Source organism: Ochotona princeps, chromosome X (genome assembly GCF_030435755.1).
Source record: "Ochotona princeps isolate mOchPri1 chromosome X, mOchPri1.hap1, whole genome shotgun sequence".
In the NCBI taxonomy this organism is placed as follows: Eukaryota; Metazoa; Chordata; class Mammalia; order Lagomorpha; family Ochotonidae; genus Ochotona; species Ochotona princeps.
The window spans coordinates 1,577,835-1,597,140 of NC_080865.1; the positions used below are offsets into that span (position 1 = coordinate 1,577,835).

At 39.1% G+C, this 19,306-nt stretch overlaps 1 protein-coding gene across 8 annotated transcripts in view; it reads left to right on the plus strand.

Moving 5' to 3' along the window:
• REPS2 (RALBP1 associated Eps domain containing 2) overlaps positions 1-19,306 on the plus strand; it is a 238,279-nt gene that overhangs the window by 128,438 nt on the left and 90,535 nt on the right. For all 8 annotated transcript variants that reach the window (XM_058658823.1, XM_058658826.1, XM_058658827.1 and 5 more), the window contains exons 7-9: positions 4,219-4,282; positions 6,046-6,188; positions 14,487-14,581. In XM_058658823.1, the coding sequence (XP_058514806.1) occupies positions 4,219-4,282; positions 6,046-6,188; positions 14,487-14,581 (302 nt within the window). The remainder of the gene's footprint in view (positions 1-4,218; positions 4,283-6,045; positions 6,189-14,486; positions 14,582-19,306) is intronic.

Genomic DNA, 19,306 nt, shown 5'->3' on the forward strand with positions numbered 1-19,306 from the left:
GAGGAGAGGAGAAGGAAAGAAGGGGGAAGAAGGGGAAAAAGGGAGAAAAAGGCAAAAGACAGAAGCAGAGTGTTTCCTTATCTGCTCCTTCACTCCCCCAAATGCCCACAACTGGGGCTGCAGCAGGCTGAGCCTGGGCGCTGGAACTCCACCCACGTCTCCAGTGAGTACGCCAGGGGCCTAGGGACTTGAGCTCTCACCTGCTGCTGCCCACGCTCTGCATTAGCAGGAAGCTGGAACTGAACAGACCTGGAACTGAACCTCGGGCCCTCTGATGGGGCTTGCAGGTGTTCAGACTAGCAGCTGCTTTGCTGTGCCAAATGGCCACCTCCACAAAGGTCTCTTTCTCTTTCTTTCTTTTTTTTAAGTTTGGTCTGACAAAGGTGCTCATACATTTAATTAGCTGATATCTCCTTAAAAACTTCAGATATGATTCATATACCATCAAATGTACTGATTTACATTATGCAATTCATTGGTTTTAGGGTATTCACTGAGTATATTCGTAATTCGGTTTAAAATGTTTTTTATTAATGCCTTCCAATAAACCTTCCAATAAAACTTTTCAGTTTTATTTGTTTTGATTTCAACTTTTAAGTACTGTGCTTTAAAATTTTAATTATAAAATTATATGGCTGCACTTATAACAAGCGACACTAAAGTAACATTTTATTTTCATTCGTATTGTGTCTTCCTTATTCCTTCTTTGCCAATATATGTAGCCACTTTTTGATGCTTAACCTGTCCATTTCTTAGAAAGCAGATATATGTATGCATCAAGTGTGTGTCTGTACGTGTGTGTGTATCCCCATCTTGTCTTAGATGCATAATAACTTTGAAAAAGCCTTGCATCTACTTAGCTCTTCCCCGTACTGATCACATGTATGCTGGTGGTGACTGTGCTGTGGTGTGTATCATCCATACATGTCCTCCTAGACTGTGTGAACGTGTCATCATTTAGGTAGCCACTCCTATGTTGCGATTGTTTTAGCTTTTTGCTATTCCAGACATTTCTGCTGAAAATAGCTTGCTGCATGTCTTGTATTTTTTTTTTCCAGTGACACTGCTAGCTCAAGGGCTTGGGACATGTATGATTTTACTAGATATTGCAAATTATCCTTGCACTGGAGTTGCGTCATCAGCATTTTAGAAGTGTGCATAGTTCCCCACCAACTTGTTATCAGAGCATGTTACTCATGTTTTTAGTTTTTTTCCATCTGATAAGCAAGAAATTATATCTTAGTGTGGGCTTAATTTATAGGTCTCTTATAAACAAGGCTTTTTCCTTGTAACTAAAATGATACTTCTTTCTGTGAGCTCTTATGCCTCTACCCATTTTTATAGTGTTATTGGTCTTTACTTCATATATTTTGAAAATATGAAGGGAGTAAAAGGTTGAAGACTTGGAAAAAATATCTCTTGACTTGAAAGATAGACAACTTCCATTTGTGAGTTGATTCCCTGAATGCTTGAAAGTGCCAGGGCTGAACTCAGCTGCGATCTGGAACTAGGAATGTGTTACAGGTTTCTCAGGTGATTGCAGGAACTCTATCACTTGAACCATTACCTTTGCCTCCCAGGGTCTGCATTAGCAGGAAGCTGGAATGAAGTGAAATAAGTTCATCTCAAAAGGACAAATATCATATGTTCTCTGAGATGTAAGGCAGCCTTCGTGCAAAATACAAGACCAATAGAGATATAGGTAAACATGGATATTCATCTAGAGGAACTCTGTAAGGCAGACTCGTGTCGAGAAGTAAGATACAGTACAGCACGCATCTCTGCTGAATAAAAGATAGATCCACAATGAAATTGTTAAATGTATCTTGACAATAGGATGCTGGACTTTATACCATTGTCTAAACCTACAGTGTCAGCATACACTTAAGTAGCAGAATGATGGACTTGTGACTGTTGCTGAAGGACTATACTATTGTTATAGAGGAAATCAGTGGGGGGAGGGGAAATGGGTAGGGCGGAATAGGAAGCCATTGAACCTATGGAACTGTATCATGAAAAATGAAAATTAAAAAATATCTAGGGCCCAGCGTGATAGCCTAGTGGCTGGAGTACTCGCCTTGCATGCACCAGGATCCCATTTAGGTGCCAGTTGTATCCCAGCTGCTCCACTTCCACTCCTGCTTGTGGCCTGGGAAAGCAGTGGAGGATGGCCCAAAGCCTTGGAACCCTGCACCTGTGTAGGAGACCTGGAGGAGGCTCCTGGCTCCTGGCTTCAGATCGGCTCAGTTTTGGCCATTGTGGCCGCTTGGGGAGTGAACCAGCAGATGAAAGATCTTTCTCTCTGTCTCTCCTTTTCTCTGGAAATCTCCCTGATAAAATTAAATAAATTTTAAAAAATATGTTAAAAAAAAGAACAAATTGATCACCAAATCCATGTCTTCTGATGTGAGACCACTAAGCATTTGCTCCCTGATCTTTATTTTTTAAAGTCTATATGTATGTTATGTAGTAATAGTTTATCATTGTTACGTTAATGCTTTGTGCAGCTGTAGTTAATAGGTACTAGACACTCCTTGTAACAAAAAGCCTAAATATAGTTATATGTTATTGATTCGGGAGGGAGAGATCAATTGCATCTGCTGGTTCACTTCCTAAATGTTTTTAATGTCCTTCCCAGGGCTGGGCTGAGGCTTCTGGTTCTGAATTATAAGCCACATATCCCACATAGGGAAGCTGGAGATAGGAGTTGGAGCCAAGAATTCAATCCAAGTACTTTGATGTGGGATGCATTTTCTTCGTCATTCGGTCAAACGCCTGCTTCCTAAATCCATTTTTATATTTATTCATAATTTTAACCTAACCCCTCCCTCTTCCACTTATGTAACAAAGCAGATATGAAAATGGCTTGAAAGAACAGGAATGGAGCCTGGTATGGAATTTTGTGGTGCTTTGTGATAGGGCTGGTGTGACAGATCCAGTTTAGCTTTTGAACTTTCCTGTCAGCCCAGAAGGAGGGAACACATAGACTTTCCTTCATCAGGTGGCAGCCAGGGCACAACTAAACTTGTTAGCTGTCAACTTTCCTCTCCTCCATCTCACTTCCCTGGTGCTCAGTGCTGTGGTGATCTGTCCAGAAGGCAAAGCCAGGGCTCTGCTGAAGGTTTGGGTGTAGTGTGCTTTGACATAAGAAACTAGAGTGGGGGAAATGTAGACTGAGATTTGGGGAGAATGTCTTATATTTTTACATCTATGAAATCATTGGTAAAAAGTATTGGAAAATAGATCCAACAAGTATTTGACAGGTGGCTTCATTGATGGTCAGGAATCCAGATGTCAGCTTTGTTTCCTGGATACTTTTGGAGAGGAGAATTATTGGTTTATAGGGTACTTTGCTTTTGATCCTTAACAATCTCTCCAACAAAATAAGTCTGCTTTATGGTTTGTTATGATCTGTTATTTTAAGACAAATTAGAAGATTTGTGATTGCTATGGAAGACTTGATTTTTATCAATTTAGAACAGAGATTGGGCTTTGCTTGGCTGTTCTTTGTGTTAAAGTTGAGGTTTTTGAACCACAGTATTGTGTTGATAACTGAAAATTTTAAAGATTTAAAATAAAATAGTCTCAGTGAGGTCTACATTTCAAGTACAACTGAGAATTGTAGTTGTATAACATGTAAAAATGTGATGATGCCTGATATCATTTGTTGTATGTAAATTATAGTGACTAGAGTAAACTTCCTGAATACATTCTTAAAGAGCTACCAAGAGATCCGAAATCTCACCAAAGACCTTTTCTCCAAGGTGTCTCTGACTTTGGTGGGATTAGTGAAGTCAATTTCCTTATTTTTGCCCATTTTTCTACCTTTGGCTATCTATTAATTTTCCACTACTTCAGTTTGAGCACTTGATAGATTGTTACTTTGCTGATTTTCCAATTTGATTTTGAATTTCTAGTAAAATCTTACAGTTTTGAGAGAAACAAAACAGGAATTGATTTATTTATATGATTTGTATCTGTCATAAGTTATTGTCATTGCTTCTTTTTGCTATTTATAGAAGAAAAGTTATAAATTCTTTTAAGAAACTTCATATGTTCTGTCTAGCCCCATGGTTCAGGGTTGCTCTGAGGAACAATTGTTATGTTTGTGGTTATAAGGTAGAGATTGTTAAATGAAAAAATGATGACTAGAATGTATATGAATATAAAAACTGTTCTAGATAGCTAATGATTTGTTTAAACAATGGCTTTTGGTAGGTTCTGTGGCCAAAAACTTCTTCACGAAATCAAAGCTTTCCATTCCAGAACTCTCCTATATATGGTGAGTATAGTTAACACTGATTGAATCATATTATTATACATATACCTTTAGCATTTTTAAAGTCTGATGTCTTGAATGATGTTTTACAAGTTTGGTATATTGCTGTGAGGGTTGAGTAAGTAGTCATATGAAAGTACAATATATGTTGCCTGGTCCATGCTGAGCACGATATTCGTTAACTATTATTTCCTAGTTATCTCTATCTTGGTCCCTTTTCCACTTAGACAATGTTGGACATGTGATACCAGCTATTTTTTATGTTTTATTTTCAGATTGTCCTACTCATTGTAATGTAAGAAATCAGAGAACCTTGAAAAGTCATTTTTGATAATATTTTATAAGGACAGATTGACAGAAGTTCCAGGAATATTTTGTAATTAAATTCAGCAACTCTAGCTGCCTATGAGTTTTGAACATTTGGCTGATGTTTATCAGCTGGGCTGTGACTCAGACTTGCAGTTACAGCATTCACTGCACTTTGGAGTTGAGCCTGCTGCAATTCTGGCTCCAGCAGGGCCATGCTGGGCTGGTCCAGATGGCTCTATTTGCATTTATGAAAGTGCTTAATGATGCTGTAACTCCTGGCTGTGTAGGCTAGCTCCTCCTAATGATTGGGCCTCAGGTTATGCTGCCATAAATGTAAGGTTAAAACATTGCAATATTAGATTTTAAGGCTAAAAGGGATGAAATTCTCATTTGGAAAGAATACAGTCTGTGTTGGCAAAATCCCCAACCTTCATGTAATAGGCATGAGGCTCCCTCTCTATTGGCTACGACATGCCCCTGACAGTGGAATGCTGCGGTCCCATCCAGCATTTGGAGTAGTTCCTTAGCTTCTTACCCTGGGGAGCCACTTTTTCATGGCTAGTGCATTCTGAATTGGAGGAGGACAACACGAAGAATGAGGTGAATGATATAAACGAAAGTAATGCCACTTAGCTTAGAGATATTTTTTCAAATAACATCATTCTACTACAATTCTGTAACTGTCTTATCTCAGTGTTTGTCCTGACACAAGAATACATATCTGTTCTGTGCACGTTGAGCTTCTGGGGTTGTAGTGACTTTGGCAAATAGATTTCTTTTGTGTGGAATAAATAGGTTTGTGGCTTTCAGAGGGAAGCAGCAACTGAAGCACAGATAAACTGTTGCAAGAGGTTCCCTTTCTTGCTTTTGACCTTGTCTGTTTCCAGCCATCTCTAGGTACTGGTTTCATCTAAAAACATATTCCAGTCATTGCTTTCTAGGCTTACTTGTATTTTCCCAGGAGCAAATCCTCAAGCAGAGATTGGTTTGATGCAAAAATCTGTGTATCTCCAAAAGATCAGTGATTTTCCCGAAAGCTGAAAAACGAAGCAAACTACTTAGTGGTTGGGACCCCTGTAAAATAGCAGTTCCCCTATGGACTTTGAGCACCAAACCTGGGGTTCTTCATACCTCGCAGCCATGTTATGGAGTGACTCTCAGCTCACTGCAAACACAGCCATCTTTTTTCTTTCTGGTTAGATTCCTGTGCCAGCTCCTTGGTGTTATAAAGCACATTTTCTAGAGAAGTGGAAGAATTAAAATTTTGGTTAATAAAATACTGATGCCTTTTTCCTCCTTTCAGTGGTCCCTTTCATTTCAAATGGGTCTGGCTGGGGGAATTTGGAGATTCTGTGGAGCCACTGCCAGAGAGCCTGGGAGATATGTTTGAGTGTTTGAAGCCCAGCAACTTTGGTCTGTGCCAAGTGGTGGGTGCTTATGATGTCTCTTACATTCAGGGAGCTTAGTGATGCTGACTGTGATGGTGCTCTGACCCTGCCCGAGTTCTGTGCTGCGTTTCATCTCATTGTGGCCCGGAAGAACGGCTACCCCCTGCCTGAGGGCCTGCCTCCGACTCTGCAGCCAGAGTACCTGCAAGCAGGTAAGGCTGCCTCAGAAATCACAGATGACGGACATTTGCATCCAGGCCTTCCAAGAAGCTTTTCTTCCTTTCCTCCCTTCCTCCCTCTTTCTTCTTTTCTTCAGTTCTTTCAGTTCTTTTCTCTTCTTTTCTTTTCCCTTCCCTTCCCTTCTCTTCTCTTTCTTGAAAAAAAAAAAAAAAAAAGAGAGAGACCGACCTAGAGATAGACAGGGCTATCTTCCATTTCCTGGTTCACTCCCCAAATGCCTACAGCAGCCAGGGCAGAGTCAGGTTGGAGCAAGGGGCTGAAACTCAATCTAGATCTCTCAGGTGGGTGGTGGAAACCCAGGATTTGAGCCATCACATGTTGCCTCCCAGGGTACACATTAGCAGGAAGCTGGAATTGAGAGTGGAGTCAGGATCTGCACCTGGGAGCTCCAGTATAGCATGCAGGCACCTTGAGCAGCATCTTGCCTAATATGCCAAGTGTCATCTCTACCCTGATCTACTGCCAAACTTTCGTTTCTTACAATGGTTTCCAGCTATTTGGGCAATCAGTAGTATCTATAATTATTTTTAACTGATCTTAGATTTTCATGTCTTACGAGAAATAGGACTATTCTGGGTAAGGGTGAATCATATCTATTTCCATCCTCTGACTGGATTAGTACCAAAGTCACCCATTCATCACAGTTGTGGAATCGGCAAGTCTTGAACTTCCCAGGTGATATGAAATGAACATCTTGCAGAGCCAAGTGCTGACTTGACATACCTCCCAGTGTACTGAAGTGACAATTGGCTATGGAATTAAATAAAACTGATATGCCTGATTAGCTAGTGAAAAAATTCCATGCAGTAAACCCTACAAGGTGCTATCATCTGAAATGTGCAGGCAATGAGTTTTTATATATGGATATACTATGGGCCCACCATCAAATATATTCAATATATTCAATAGTTCTCCTGTGACTATGGTTTTGAACTCTTTGCATAGAGTAATGGCGAGTCCAACATAAGTATGACTTCCTTTGGAAGACGGAAAGAATTACTGCTTTCTTCTCAAAGACACTGGGTGCTGACCTGATTCTCATTGTCCAGTGAATGGATGCAGTCAACAGCTGATGCTTTTAGAATTGTTTCTCACTTTTTGGGAAGGACTCTAAGTAAATGAGAGCTTAGTCATGGTTGATTATTGGCAAGAGGGTGCAATGTCTTCAAAAAACCTGTAACTATTCATTAATAGAGTATAAGTTTTGTGGCTGGATTTGGAAAGGCCTTTGCTTGTCTTGTGTAGCGCTCTCTTCAAAGGGACGAATCTTGGGGCCTCTGACTCTCTTAAAGAAACAGATTGTTGGGCTTGGCTTGGTAGCCTAGTGCCAGAAGTCCTTGCCTTGTATGCGCCAGGATCCCATATGGGTACCAGTTAATGTCCTGGTTGCTCCACTTCCCATCCAGCTCCCTGCTTTTGACCTGGAAAAAGCAGTCAAGGATGGCCCAAAGCCTTGGGACCCTGTACGCACATGGGAGACCCAGAAGAAGCTCCTGACCCCTGATTTCAGATCAGCTCAGCTCCAGCTGTTGCAGCCATTTGGGGAGTGAACCACTGAATGAAAGATCTTTCTTTGTGTATTTCCTTCTTTCTGTATATCTGCCTTTCATATATTAGGTAAAGAAACAGGTTGTTATTTCATGTATTAGGTAGGGAGAAGATAGGGACTCAACTAAAACAAAGAAACCCTGTGTATGTGGTAGGTGCCAGTGATGGGTAAGCATATTGGAGGAAGAATGACCCATTCTGGACTGCTACTGATTGTAGGGCTTCGACTTTAGTGATAACAGCTACTTTTTGCCTACAACAGGCTGTAACTTGATTCCTGTACTACTATAGATGGCTCATTTTGACTTGCATATTTAACAGAGGAAAGTCTATAAACAAAAATCAAAAAGCATCTCCCTTTACTTAAAATGAAACCCCTTTTTTTCTTTATGTCTTTTATGGTGAGCCCCATGCACTTATATGGAAACAGCACTGCATGGCATATCTTCCAAAGTTAAGCTTATGATTAGAAAGGAAATGGGCCATGGGGTGGTGGTTTGGGGAGGGGTGGGGGGAATCCCACTGCCTGTAAAACTGTGTCACATAATGCAATGTAATCAACAATAAAAAAGGAAATGGAAAGTATGCCATTATAAAAACGAAAAGAAAAATAAGAAAGGGAAGAGGAAGGAAGTTTAGGGAGGGAGGGAAGATATGGTAGGAAGTATCATTATGTTCATAAAATTGTATAGGTGAGATACATGAAATTTGTTGTGTTTATATAAATAAAAATGTACGTCATTTCCAGAGGTTGCATGATTGATCCTGGATTCTATAGTTGTAAAAGAATACATGCGAAGCTTCATCGAATTGCAGAAATCTCAGTAATAGTATATTAAAGGAAACTTTGTTTTATCATCCATATTTATCCCTGTATGAAGCTCATGAAAATGGCCAGAACCATCTAGATATCTTCTATACTTTTAGACACTGCAAAAATATGGGTGGTCCTTTTTGTTTATTTTTTGCTTCAGTTTTATTGCATACCTTTTATGTTTTGTTTTATAAAATTTACTTTTAATATGAAACTGTTTACTTGTTAAAAAAATCTTATGTCTTATTCCAAGACTTTTCTAATTGATTTCTATGCAATCTTTGGAAAAAAATCTGTTTTTCAGGAAGATTGTTGAGTATAGATGCATTCAAAACTGCACAAGCTTCCTGTCAACTAAATAATGAAATAAGAGTTGTAGCTCATGTCATTTGAATTCTAATTACAAATACAGCCCTTTTTGCTAACACTGATAATTTAAGGCCAAAGTTGGAAGGAGAAGCTAGAGCATTTAGTGTCTTTACCTATGAATGAGTCTTTTGTTGTTTTCATGTTTATGAGACTTGGTAGATTGTAATTGAAAATTTTTGCCATATGGTTTGTTAAAAATATTTCTTGAGTACTTGCTATGAGAGAGGCACTGTGTGATTCCCGAGGCCAAAACACTGTGTAAAACAGAGTTCCTACCCTCATGGAGCTTGTGGTTAGGAGAAAGATATGAGATAGGCTCACACAGTGCCATTGGAGCCAGTGATACGTGCTTTGAAGGGGAAGTCCCAACACAGTCAGGTGCTGCATGAGCTGAGATGTGAAAGATGAGCTAAGGGGATGGTTTCTTGAGAAAGGGCACTTCAGAAATGCTGGATGAACACTGAGAGGGACATTTGGAACATAAGAGCAGTAGAAATTTCAGCACAAGGTGAGGTGTAGAGGGGCTAGAATGGTGTTGAAGAGGAAGGTATGGTTGGTTAATTGACCTAATACAGGCTGGAAAGTGATAGAATCAGATTTGCTGTTTGAAGTGATCATGCTGGGTGCTATAGCTTTCTGGGGCAAGAGTGGGAAGCAGAAGACCAAGTTAAGGGAACAGTCCAATCAGGAGCACAGAAGAGGCCTCATATTGTTCAGGTGACAGTGGAGGTGAAGATGTGGAGTTCCTTAAGAGGTTTAGCAGTTCATCCTTGACATGAGATCCGGCCTTGTGACATAGCAGGTTAAGCCACTGCCTACAAGGCTGGCATCTCATAGGTTCTAGTTTGTATCCTAGCCATTCTGTTTCCAATCCAGCTCCCTGCTAAAGGCCTTGGAAAAGCAGTGGAAAAATGGCCCAAGTGCTTGGGCCCCTGACATCCGCGTGAGACACCCAGAAAAAGCTTCTGACTTCTGGTTTGGTCTGGCCCTGCCTGGGCCATTGTGGTCATCTGGAGAGTAAACCAGCACATGGAGGATCTTTCTTTGTTTCTCTTTCTGTCTCCATAGCTCTGATTTTCAAATAAATACATTTTCTTTTTAAAAAAGTAGTTAGGGCTACCATTAGGATTAAGGTTAAACTGCTGCCTGCGATGCTGTCATCCCAGAAGGAATAGCCTGAGTCCTTGGGCCCCTGTACCCATGTGGGAGACCTGGATGAAACTCCTGGCTCTAGGCAGCTGTCTTCTGGATTTGGCCTGGTCCAGCCCTTACTATTGCAGGGAGTGAACCAATGGATGAAAGAGCTCTTTCTCTGTGTCTCTCTTTGTAATTCTTTTAAATAAAACAAATGAATCTTTAAAAAATTTGAAATTTACAATTTTTCCCAGTGTTAATTTTCTGTGTAGGAGGACGTTCTCATGATAAAGCCATTAATCTTACGTATCATCTTAGTCAGGGCATTGTTTAGTAGACTAGAAAGGTGTGTGTTATATTCGTAAACGCTGTTCTCTTTCTGTGTAACTTATGTGAAAGGAGATTTATTTTTGTAGACAAGTAGATCAGTAAAGTCCTGGCAATATGCCCATCAGTTACTGATGTTACTAAATTTGTCCTTTTAGAAGAAGTTCCAGTGGCAACAGATATATGAAAAAGATGCTCAGGCACCCTAGCTGTCAGGGAAACACAAATAAAAACCACATTGAGATTCTACTTAGCTCCAGCAACAACTGCCTGCATTCGGAAATCTGGTAATAACAACTATTGGCGAGGATTTGGAGAAAATGGTACCCTACTCCACTGCTGGTGGAATTGCAGACGTGTGCGGCCACTGTGGATGTCAGTATAGAGAGTGCTCAGAAAACTGACAATGGATCTACCGTATGACCCAGCAGTCCCACTCCTGGCAACATAGTCAAAGGAAGTGTCACCTACATGCAAGAAAACACCCTGCATCCCTATATTCGTAGCAGCACAGTCCACAACTGCAAAGACATGGAAACAACCTAGATGCCCATTGAAAGAGGCATGGATAAAGAAACTGTGGCACATCTAATCTACTCAATGGAATATTACTCAGCCATTAAAATAATGACATTCTACCATTTGCAGCAAGATGCTCCCAGCTAGAGACCATTATGCTCAATGAAATAAGCCAATCCCCAAACAAGAAATATTATATGTTCTCTCTGACCCAAAATACGAAACAAAAAGATATATAGGTAAACGAATATACACTTGTAATCTCAAATGAGTGGTGTAATGGAGACCAGAGTACTGGGGAAAGAAAGAACTACAGTATGCATCTCGATTCCTGAATAAAAGAAGATCCCCAATAAAACTGTTAAATATACCTTGACAACAAGGTACTAGACTTTCTACCATTGCTAACACCTGCAATGTCATGACACACATAAAGAACAGAAAGCTGGAGTTGACACTACAGCTGAATGACTATATAGTGGAAAACATGGGGGACAATGGTGAGGGGAAAAGGGAGAGAAAGGGATAAGCCCTATACCTACAAAACTGTATAATGAAACATACGAATAAAAAGATAGATTGTCCTCTTAACCAGTCCTTATTACTTGGGAATATTATTTTTTTTATTTAAGGGCAACAAATTTCATATATTTCATGTATACCAATTGAAGAACATAATGTTACTTCCACTTTATCCTCCCTCCTTTCCTCATTCTCACCCTCACTCTTCATTCTTATTTTTCTTCTAATTTTTACAATGGCATACTTTCAGTTTGCTTTATAATCACAAGCTTAACCCTCCACTAAAGTGAGCAAATAGTTAAGTAGAAAACATTATAAAAATAATAATGTATAAACAATAATCAAATCTCAAAATATCAAGTTAGCTCATATACATTATATTACATACATTATTTTTTCATTGGAGCTGGGTTGGAAATGTTGCTTTGAAAAATGTTTTATTGAGAGTTTTTACCAAGGAAATCAAATTACCATATATGTTCAAACAATCAACCAGGCCCATAGTTTCCCATTTATTAGCAAAATGTCAGACCAGAGTAAGCAAATGAACAAACCTACGTGCTTGCGTTCAGGTTCATATGGAGCTGGTATTCAGTAGCCAGTTTTTTTTTTTATTTCAGAAGGTCCTTTAATATTGGGAAAAGGTAAAACATGGAATTAGTTCCTAAGAATGGAATGAAATTTAGAGGGAATGATTCCATGCAACTTTTGCCAAACTTCAGCATATTTTAGTTATTAACCTGATCTCACAATGCAAGAATTCATGCTAATTTATTTTTTGGAAATATCTTGTGTTTTTTTCTTTTTTAAAATTAATTACATTGCATTATGTGACACAGTTTTATAGGCACTGGGATTTCCCCTACCCCTGCCCTACCCCCCCCCCCATGGTGGATTCCTCCTCCTTGTTGCATTACCACAGTTCAAGTTCAGGTGAGACTCTTTCATTGCAAGCATCTACCAAGCATAAAGTCCAGCATCTTATTGTCCAGATAAGTTCAACGGCTTCTTGGGGAGACCATCTCTGGTCTGAAGGTAGAGCTGGCAGAGTATCATCCCAATCAATTAAAAGCCCCAACATAACATCAGCCCCAATTTATAACGTTATGGAATTAATTTACATAGTATTGAGTAACCAATATGTTAAAAGAAGTAGAAAAAAATGCAAGTTCTTAATTACATCCTGTGACTTCTTCATTGACACTTCAATTTTAGTTTATACAACCAGGTTCTATACACCTTAAAAAGGTTTTAGATTACTATTCAGCTGTCTCATGTCTATTTTCATTATAGTATTTAGCATTTTATAGCGTTGAAGCATGATTTTGCTGAACCTGGCTGTTTTTCGGGTAGTCTAGACTGGCTTATAACTCTAACAAGACATATGTCAACAGTTGAGGTGCAGAACAGTTTTAGGAGGGATGTGCAGAGAAATCTTCAATACCCTAGTGAGGAGTAACTAATCTTTGTGTCCCACCTAGTAAGGTATAAGTGAATCCACACTGACCATTTCCTGTCTGATTCTAAGCTTTCCTTATTGTTCTCTATTTTAGATTTTTTGTTTGTTTGTTTTGAAGGCATATGGTGGGAATCAGGAGTGATCGTGACAACCTCTTAATAGGAGGTCATATGCACAGAGCAAGGGGGATCCCAGAGTGGAGTAGGTGGACAGGAGGAGGCTTGTATCCCAACCCTGAAGACTCCTAGATCCACACCAAGGACTACATCCCAACTGCCAATGAGACCACGGGAAATTGGAGTGCCTTCGGAGGCCAAGAACTCTGAGGTCACCCAGCCCCGTTTGGATTTCCCACATGGGATGGAAGAAGCCCAAATCCTTCCTTGTAGGATCCAGGGTCATCGGAACTACAGCCAGGAGCCCTGAGCGGTCTGCAGAAACAGAACAGTAAAGTCCCTTCGGGACTCGGGAGAGGAGCTTTCTCTGGTCCTCGCTTGGTTCCAACTTTGGGTCCCCATCCTCTCTAGCAATGACCATCAGGATCGCTCCAGAAACCCCTCAAAACAAACAAACAGTAGCCAGTTCTTTACTGCAGAGGGATATTCTCACTTCCATTCCTGGTGGGGTGGGAGGTAGGGATGGGTTAAAAACAGTGCCAATCTGTTTTTCACATTTGATTAAAAAACCTGGTTTTTTTTTTTAAAGATTGCATTAGAATTTGATTTCCTAACAGATTGTCTTGACAAATTTGATCTGTGGCTTCTGTTTATTATTTGCCAGAATCCTATTCTATTCAGAATGTGGACATATTTTTTAGCTGTTGAGATATTTCTTAATTGCTTTGTGACAAAGTGGCAAAGTCTAATCTGCTTCTAGAAATTAGTTTGGTGTTAGATAATTAGCTCACCAAGTAGCATGCTTTTTCCTCATGCTAATTCATTCACCATTGTCATTGTTGTGGATTAGAAGAAACACATAGAATGATTTTATTTTTATGTTGTAAGCCAACAAAAATTTGGTGCGATTTTCTTTTTGCTATTTTTGCTAACCAAAGAGCAGTATATTGTACAAAGTTATCTTGGGCATGAATCATTATAGAATCTTGTGTATTTCTAGTAATAGCTGAAATGAATTATTTCCATAATAATATCCATGGTTGGCAAACTTTCACCATAGTTATTAATATGTAAAAATTGTGCTAGTTGCGTATTTAATGCTTAAATATTGTAATAGTGTAGGTTTGTGTGCAAAATGGTTACTTGTGGTATAGCACGAATTGCCTTAAACTAAGCTGCTGCGAATTCAAGTCCTGTCCCATTTACCAGCTGCATGACGTTGATTAAGTTGCTCAACTTAATTATTTTTCAGTCTGATTGTATTTAAATAGGGATGATAGAAGTAGTGGGCTGTATGTTTAAAGAGCCTACCTCAACAGTATCGATACGTGAGTATCATTATTGATGATGACTGATACTAGCTGATTTTGTTATATTTAACAAGCACAGAAAAGCTGATAAAAAAAACACTGATTACTTGCTATACCAAATGTTCTTATGCATTCTGTTTGCTTTTTCTTAGCTTTTCCTAAGCCTAAATGGGAGTGCACATTATTTGATTCTTATTCTGAGTCAATGCCAGCAAACCAACAGCCTCGTGACTTGAATCGGATGGAGGTAAGAAGACTTCATATGCTAATAAATGAAGATTGTGTAGAATTAAATCCATTGGTCCATATTTTTTAAAAGGGCTATGGAAATGAGCTTTTTGTAATATGTTCTCTTTATAATTGTTATTTTGAGAATTAACTTTACAAATCTAGATACTAGATATGCCTGTAATTATTTTTTTTCTTTTTGCCTTAAGCTGGATTTGATAATGTATGCAACATGGTCTGTTGACCTTTCAGAGGTGTACAGCCAAACTAAACCAGAAAATGCTAGTCAAGTTGTTTAAGTTTTAATTTGGTAGTAAGCAATTTGAGTTGTATTTTTAGTAGCTATACAAGGCGTGATGCACCGGGTCGGTTTTGAGAGGAGCTCTGAGAACTCTATGTGAGGGCTCCAACTTGCATTCAAAGCTCTCTTAGGTTTTAGCTTTTGGACCAAATGAAGGCTGATTGCGATGAAGCCCAAGAGAAGCTTGAAAAATTCCTACAGTGGTGGGCCTTTGATGGAAGTGCTTAGCCAAGTTCTCAGTGATCATTGACCGTGAGTCAATAAGTAAGAGTTGTTAGGGTTATGGTTATCACCACTAACACCATTAGGATTGCTAATGTGGGAGCTTTTGATGTGTCTTGTTCCTTTCAAAAAATATCCAAAAATGTTTAATAAATGGAGTTTTTTTCACAGACTCCTGTTAGAGTGCTCAGACTCTAAATGAAATTATTGCAGATTATAGAACAACAGGACTCCAGGACATTTCCTTAACTGCTTGTGACTGTGTGATGGGAGCTCTATGCCTGAAGTATGTGTTAGCCATCACATCCTCCATTCACCAGGGACCCCACTGAGCCTGGGCATCTCTACTTGACACTGTTGATTTCTTGAAGTTGGAACCTGCATGACACTCTTCTCATCGTATTTCTACTCAGGAGTAAAATTTATAAAGGAAATTATTTCAGGAGGAGTGATAGATTGTTTGAAGACTTCCAGTTTTTAAAATGTCTTTTTCTGCAGAACTGATATAATACAGCTCATACACAAAACAGATACTCACACAGTCATTCACTGTTTATCTTGCACTCAGTTTGCCTTGGGGCTTCTGGGCAATGTCTGGTGAGGTTTGGTGAGCAAGCCGGGTTGGATACTTCTATTGCGCTCTTCTCCCTCTTCTGCCCTGGCATGGCTCCCCTGCTTGGTGGTTAGATGATTGTCATAAAAATGTCATAAATTCTGATTTCTATATAAACACATTATTCCAACTTACTGTGATATTAGATAGTCTTTGTTCTTCCAACAGAGACAATCATGTGGATTTTCTTGGGGTCAAAATTTTGTTGCTCGTTTGTGTTGCTTTCCCCATACAGTCATTTATCATCAATCTAAAAGGAAAGAAAAGCAAGTATCTAGGTGAATGTAAGCTCTTCTTTGTACACACACTGTCTTTGGTGACTTTACACATGTTTACCTTGGCGGCCATTATGTACAGCTAGTTTCATATGCTTTTTGTACTTTACACAGCTGTGCTTTTAGCTACTCTTTTCCTCTAGTCTCAACATGCCGAAGTTGTTACGTGGACATGAGTGTGTCTTCAGTTCTCTTGGGCATATATCCAGGAGTGGTGTTGTTGGATTATATCATAACACTGTGTTTAACTTCTTCATTATTTGCAAGTGAGGGAGGGAAGATGAGTGGCAGGGTTGAGGGTGAGACACAGAGAGAGGCAGCCAGAAAGGGGGATATTGATGTTCATCCTGTTGGTTCATTCTCAATACCTGTGACAGCCACAGCTATGCTCGGGTTGGTGCTGGGATCCATGAGCTTCATCTTGGTTTCTCACAAAGGTGTCCTGGATCCTGTTTGAACTGTCACTGCTGCAGGAAGCTGCAGTTAGGAGCTGGCGCCAGTCGATGTGCTCAGACACTCTTCTATGTAATACAGTATGTTAACCACGCAGCTGAAACCCAGCACCGTGCTTGTCTTTTTCAGGAACCTCCAAACTGCTTTATACAGCAGCTGTACCATTTTTACATTCCTATCAGCAATGTATGTGGCTTCCGATTTCTATGCATCCTAGTTGATATTTTTTAAAAGAATTTAGCTATTCAAATGGAATTAACGGATATCTCAATATAGTTTTCATTTGAATTTCATAATGACTTAATGTCTAATCTTTTGTTTGACTATTACCATTTGTATACCACTTTTGGTAAAATGTCTATTTAAATCATTTGCCCATTTTTAATTAGGGTTGTCTGTTACTCAATTGTAAATATTCTTATGCATTTGGTGCCATATTTAAGAAGCTATTGCCTAATATAAAAGCATGGACATTGTATTTTCTTCTACAAATTCTCAGTTTTAGTTTTAGGTCTTAAATGTGGATCTGTGATCCATTGGAGTATGTTTTCATATATCCTCCTAGGGAGGGTCTAACACTTCCGTCTTTCGTGTACTTAGTTGTCCAGACAACACATATTGAAAAAATTCTTTTCCCCATTGAATTGTCTTGCACTTTCAATGAAAATCAGTTGACTATAAATGTGAAGGCTTCTTTCCAGTTTTCAGTTCTCTTCAACTGATTTATGTTATGATTATGCCAGTACCACATTATTTTTTAATACATTTTTATTATTGTTATTATTTTATAATACAGTTTCATATTCCCTTATCCCCTCCCCTGTGCCCTCCCCCTCAGTTCCACTATAACATTACTAACATAAAGTTCTTCATACTCAGTCATATATCCTTCATTGCGGGCACGGACAATGGCAGAGAGTCCAGAATCCTATTGTCAAGACATAGTAAACAGTTTCATTGTAAGTCCATCTTTGTCTGAAAGTAGAAATGCATGCCACACTACATCCTCACATCTGAATGTTAGTCTCCATTTCACAGCTACCATACATCCCCTGAAATGAAAAGTCATGATTCAAAATCAACAATAGAAAGAAAAATAGAAAAATAGAAATTGACAATGCCATGAAGTTAAATGACCTGTTACTAGATATGACAGTCTCCATTACACAACTGCTGTACATTCCCTTAAATGAAAAGTCGTGATACAAAATCAACAATGAAAAGAAAAATAGAAATTTACAATGCCTGTAGTTAAATGACATGTTACTAGATATGACAGTCTCCATTACACAGCTACTATACATCCCCTTAAATGAAGAGCCACAAAACAAAACATCTGGGAGAAAAAAGAAATTAACAACATCAAGAAGTCAAATAACATGTTATTAAATGACTAATGTGTACCTGAAGAAATGAAAATCAAGAACCTTCTTGAAGAAAATGATGCCACTGCATGAGCTACGAGTCATTGAATGATTTAATCAGAAGGAAGTGTTTTGAAGAGATGAAAACAACAGAAAACAACAAAACCCATGTGATATAGTTTCCGCTGATCTTTGTTGAAGTGAGTCTCCTCCAGACAATAAAAAGATGGGTTTTGATTTTTAATCCATTGTACTAATCTATGACATTTTATTGAGCTTAAGCCATTTACGTTCAGGGTTTAATATACATGGGTGGTACTTTGGTCCTGTCATTTTAGGAATGGGTTGTTCATTGGTTTAGTCTTCTGTTGTCATTTAGTGGGATGTTTTTTCGCACTTGCCTTTGGTGTTGGTAGGTGCTATTCCTCTTCTCTGTCAAAAGAACATCTTTAAGTATCCCTTGTAGGGCAGGTTTGGAAGAGGCAAATTCCTTTAGCTTTTCTTTACCGTGGAAGAATTTTATTTCATTTTCAAAGACAAAAGAAAGATTTGCTGGATATGTTATCCTGGGCCGAAAATTTTTTTCTTTCAGAATCTGGAATATGTCACTCCATTCTCTTCTTGCCTGTAGAGTTTCCTGTGAGAGGTCTCCTGTGAGCTTAATTGGCTTTCCTTTATATGTCAATTGATTTTTTTCACGTGCACATTTAAGGATCTTTTCCTTATGTTCAATTGAAGAGAGCTTGATGATCATATGTCGTGGTGAAGATTGCTTTTGATCAAGCCTGTTGGGAGTTTTGTGCCCCTCCTGGAACTTGTTTCCCAATTCTTTCTCCAGATTAGGGAAATTTTCCTTCATTATTTCATTAAATACATTTGCAAACTCAGCTTCTCTTTCTGCACCTTCTGGGACTCCCATAACTCTTATATTTGGCCTCTTAATAGTGTCTTTCAATTCTTGAATACTTTTTTTGGCCTGATCCAGCTCTGCTTCCAGCTTTTTGTTTGCTTCTCCCTGATGACAGGAAATACCTTCCAATTCTGAGATTCTTTCTTCTGCTTGCTTCATTCTGTTTTGGAGACTCTCCACTGTACTCTTAATTTGCTCCACTGTGTTCTTGATTTGTGATATATCAGCCTTGATTTGCTTTATTGCTTCCTTAAATTCTTTGAACTCTTGCATGAGCTTCTCATTGTTAATCAGAATCTTTAAAATGCATCTTATGGATTCTGTGTGCCCCCTTTTCTCGATGTCTTCCTCAGTTAACTCTGAGGTTGGCAAAGGCTTTTGCTCCCTTGCAGGGGAGTTTTCGGGAATATTCATTGTGCCTCTTCTTCTTTTGCTCTTGATCATTGTACTTCTGGTTAGCAGAGTCTTCTCCTTGGGGTAGGTTTCTAAGCTGTGTCACCCACAGGTCTACAATGCGATTTTACTTATTGCAGTTGGTACACACCTTTTTGCTTGCAGCCACTTGTGCTACAACCTCCAGTGAAATCCAGGTCTGGGTTCTTATGT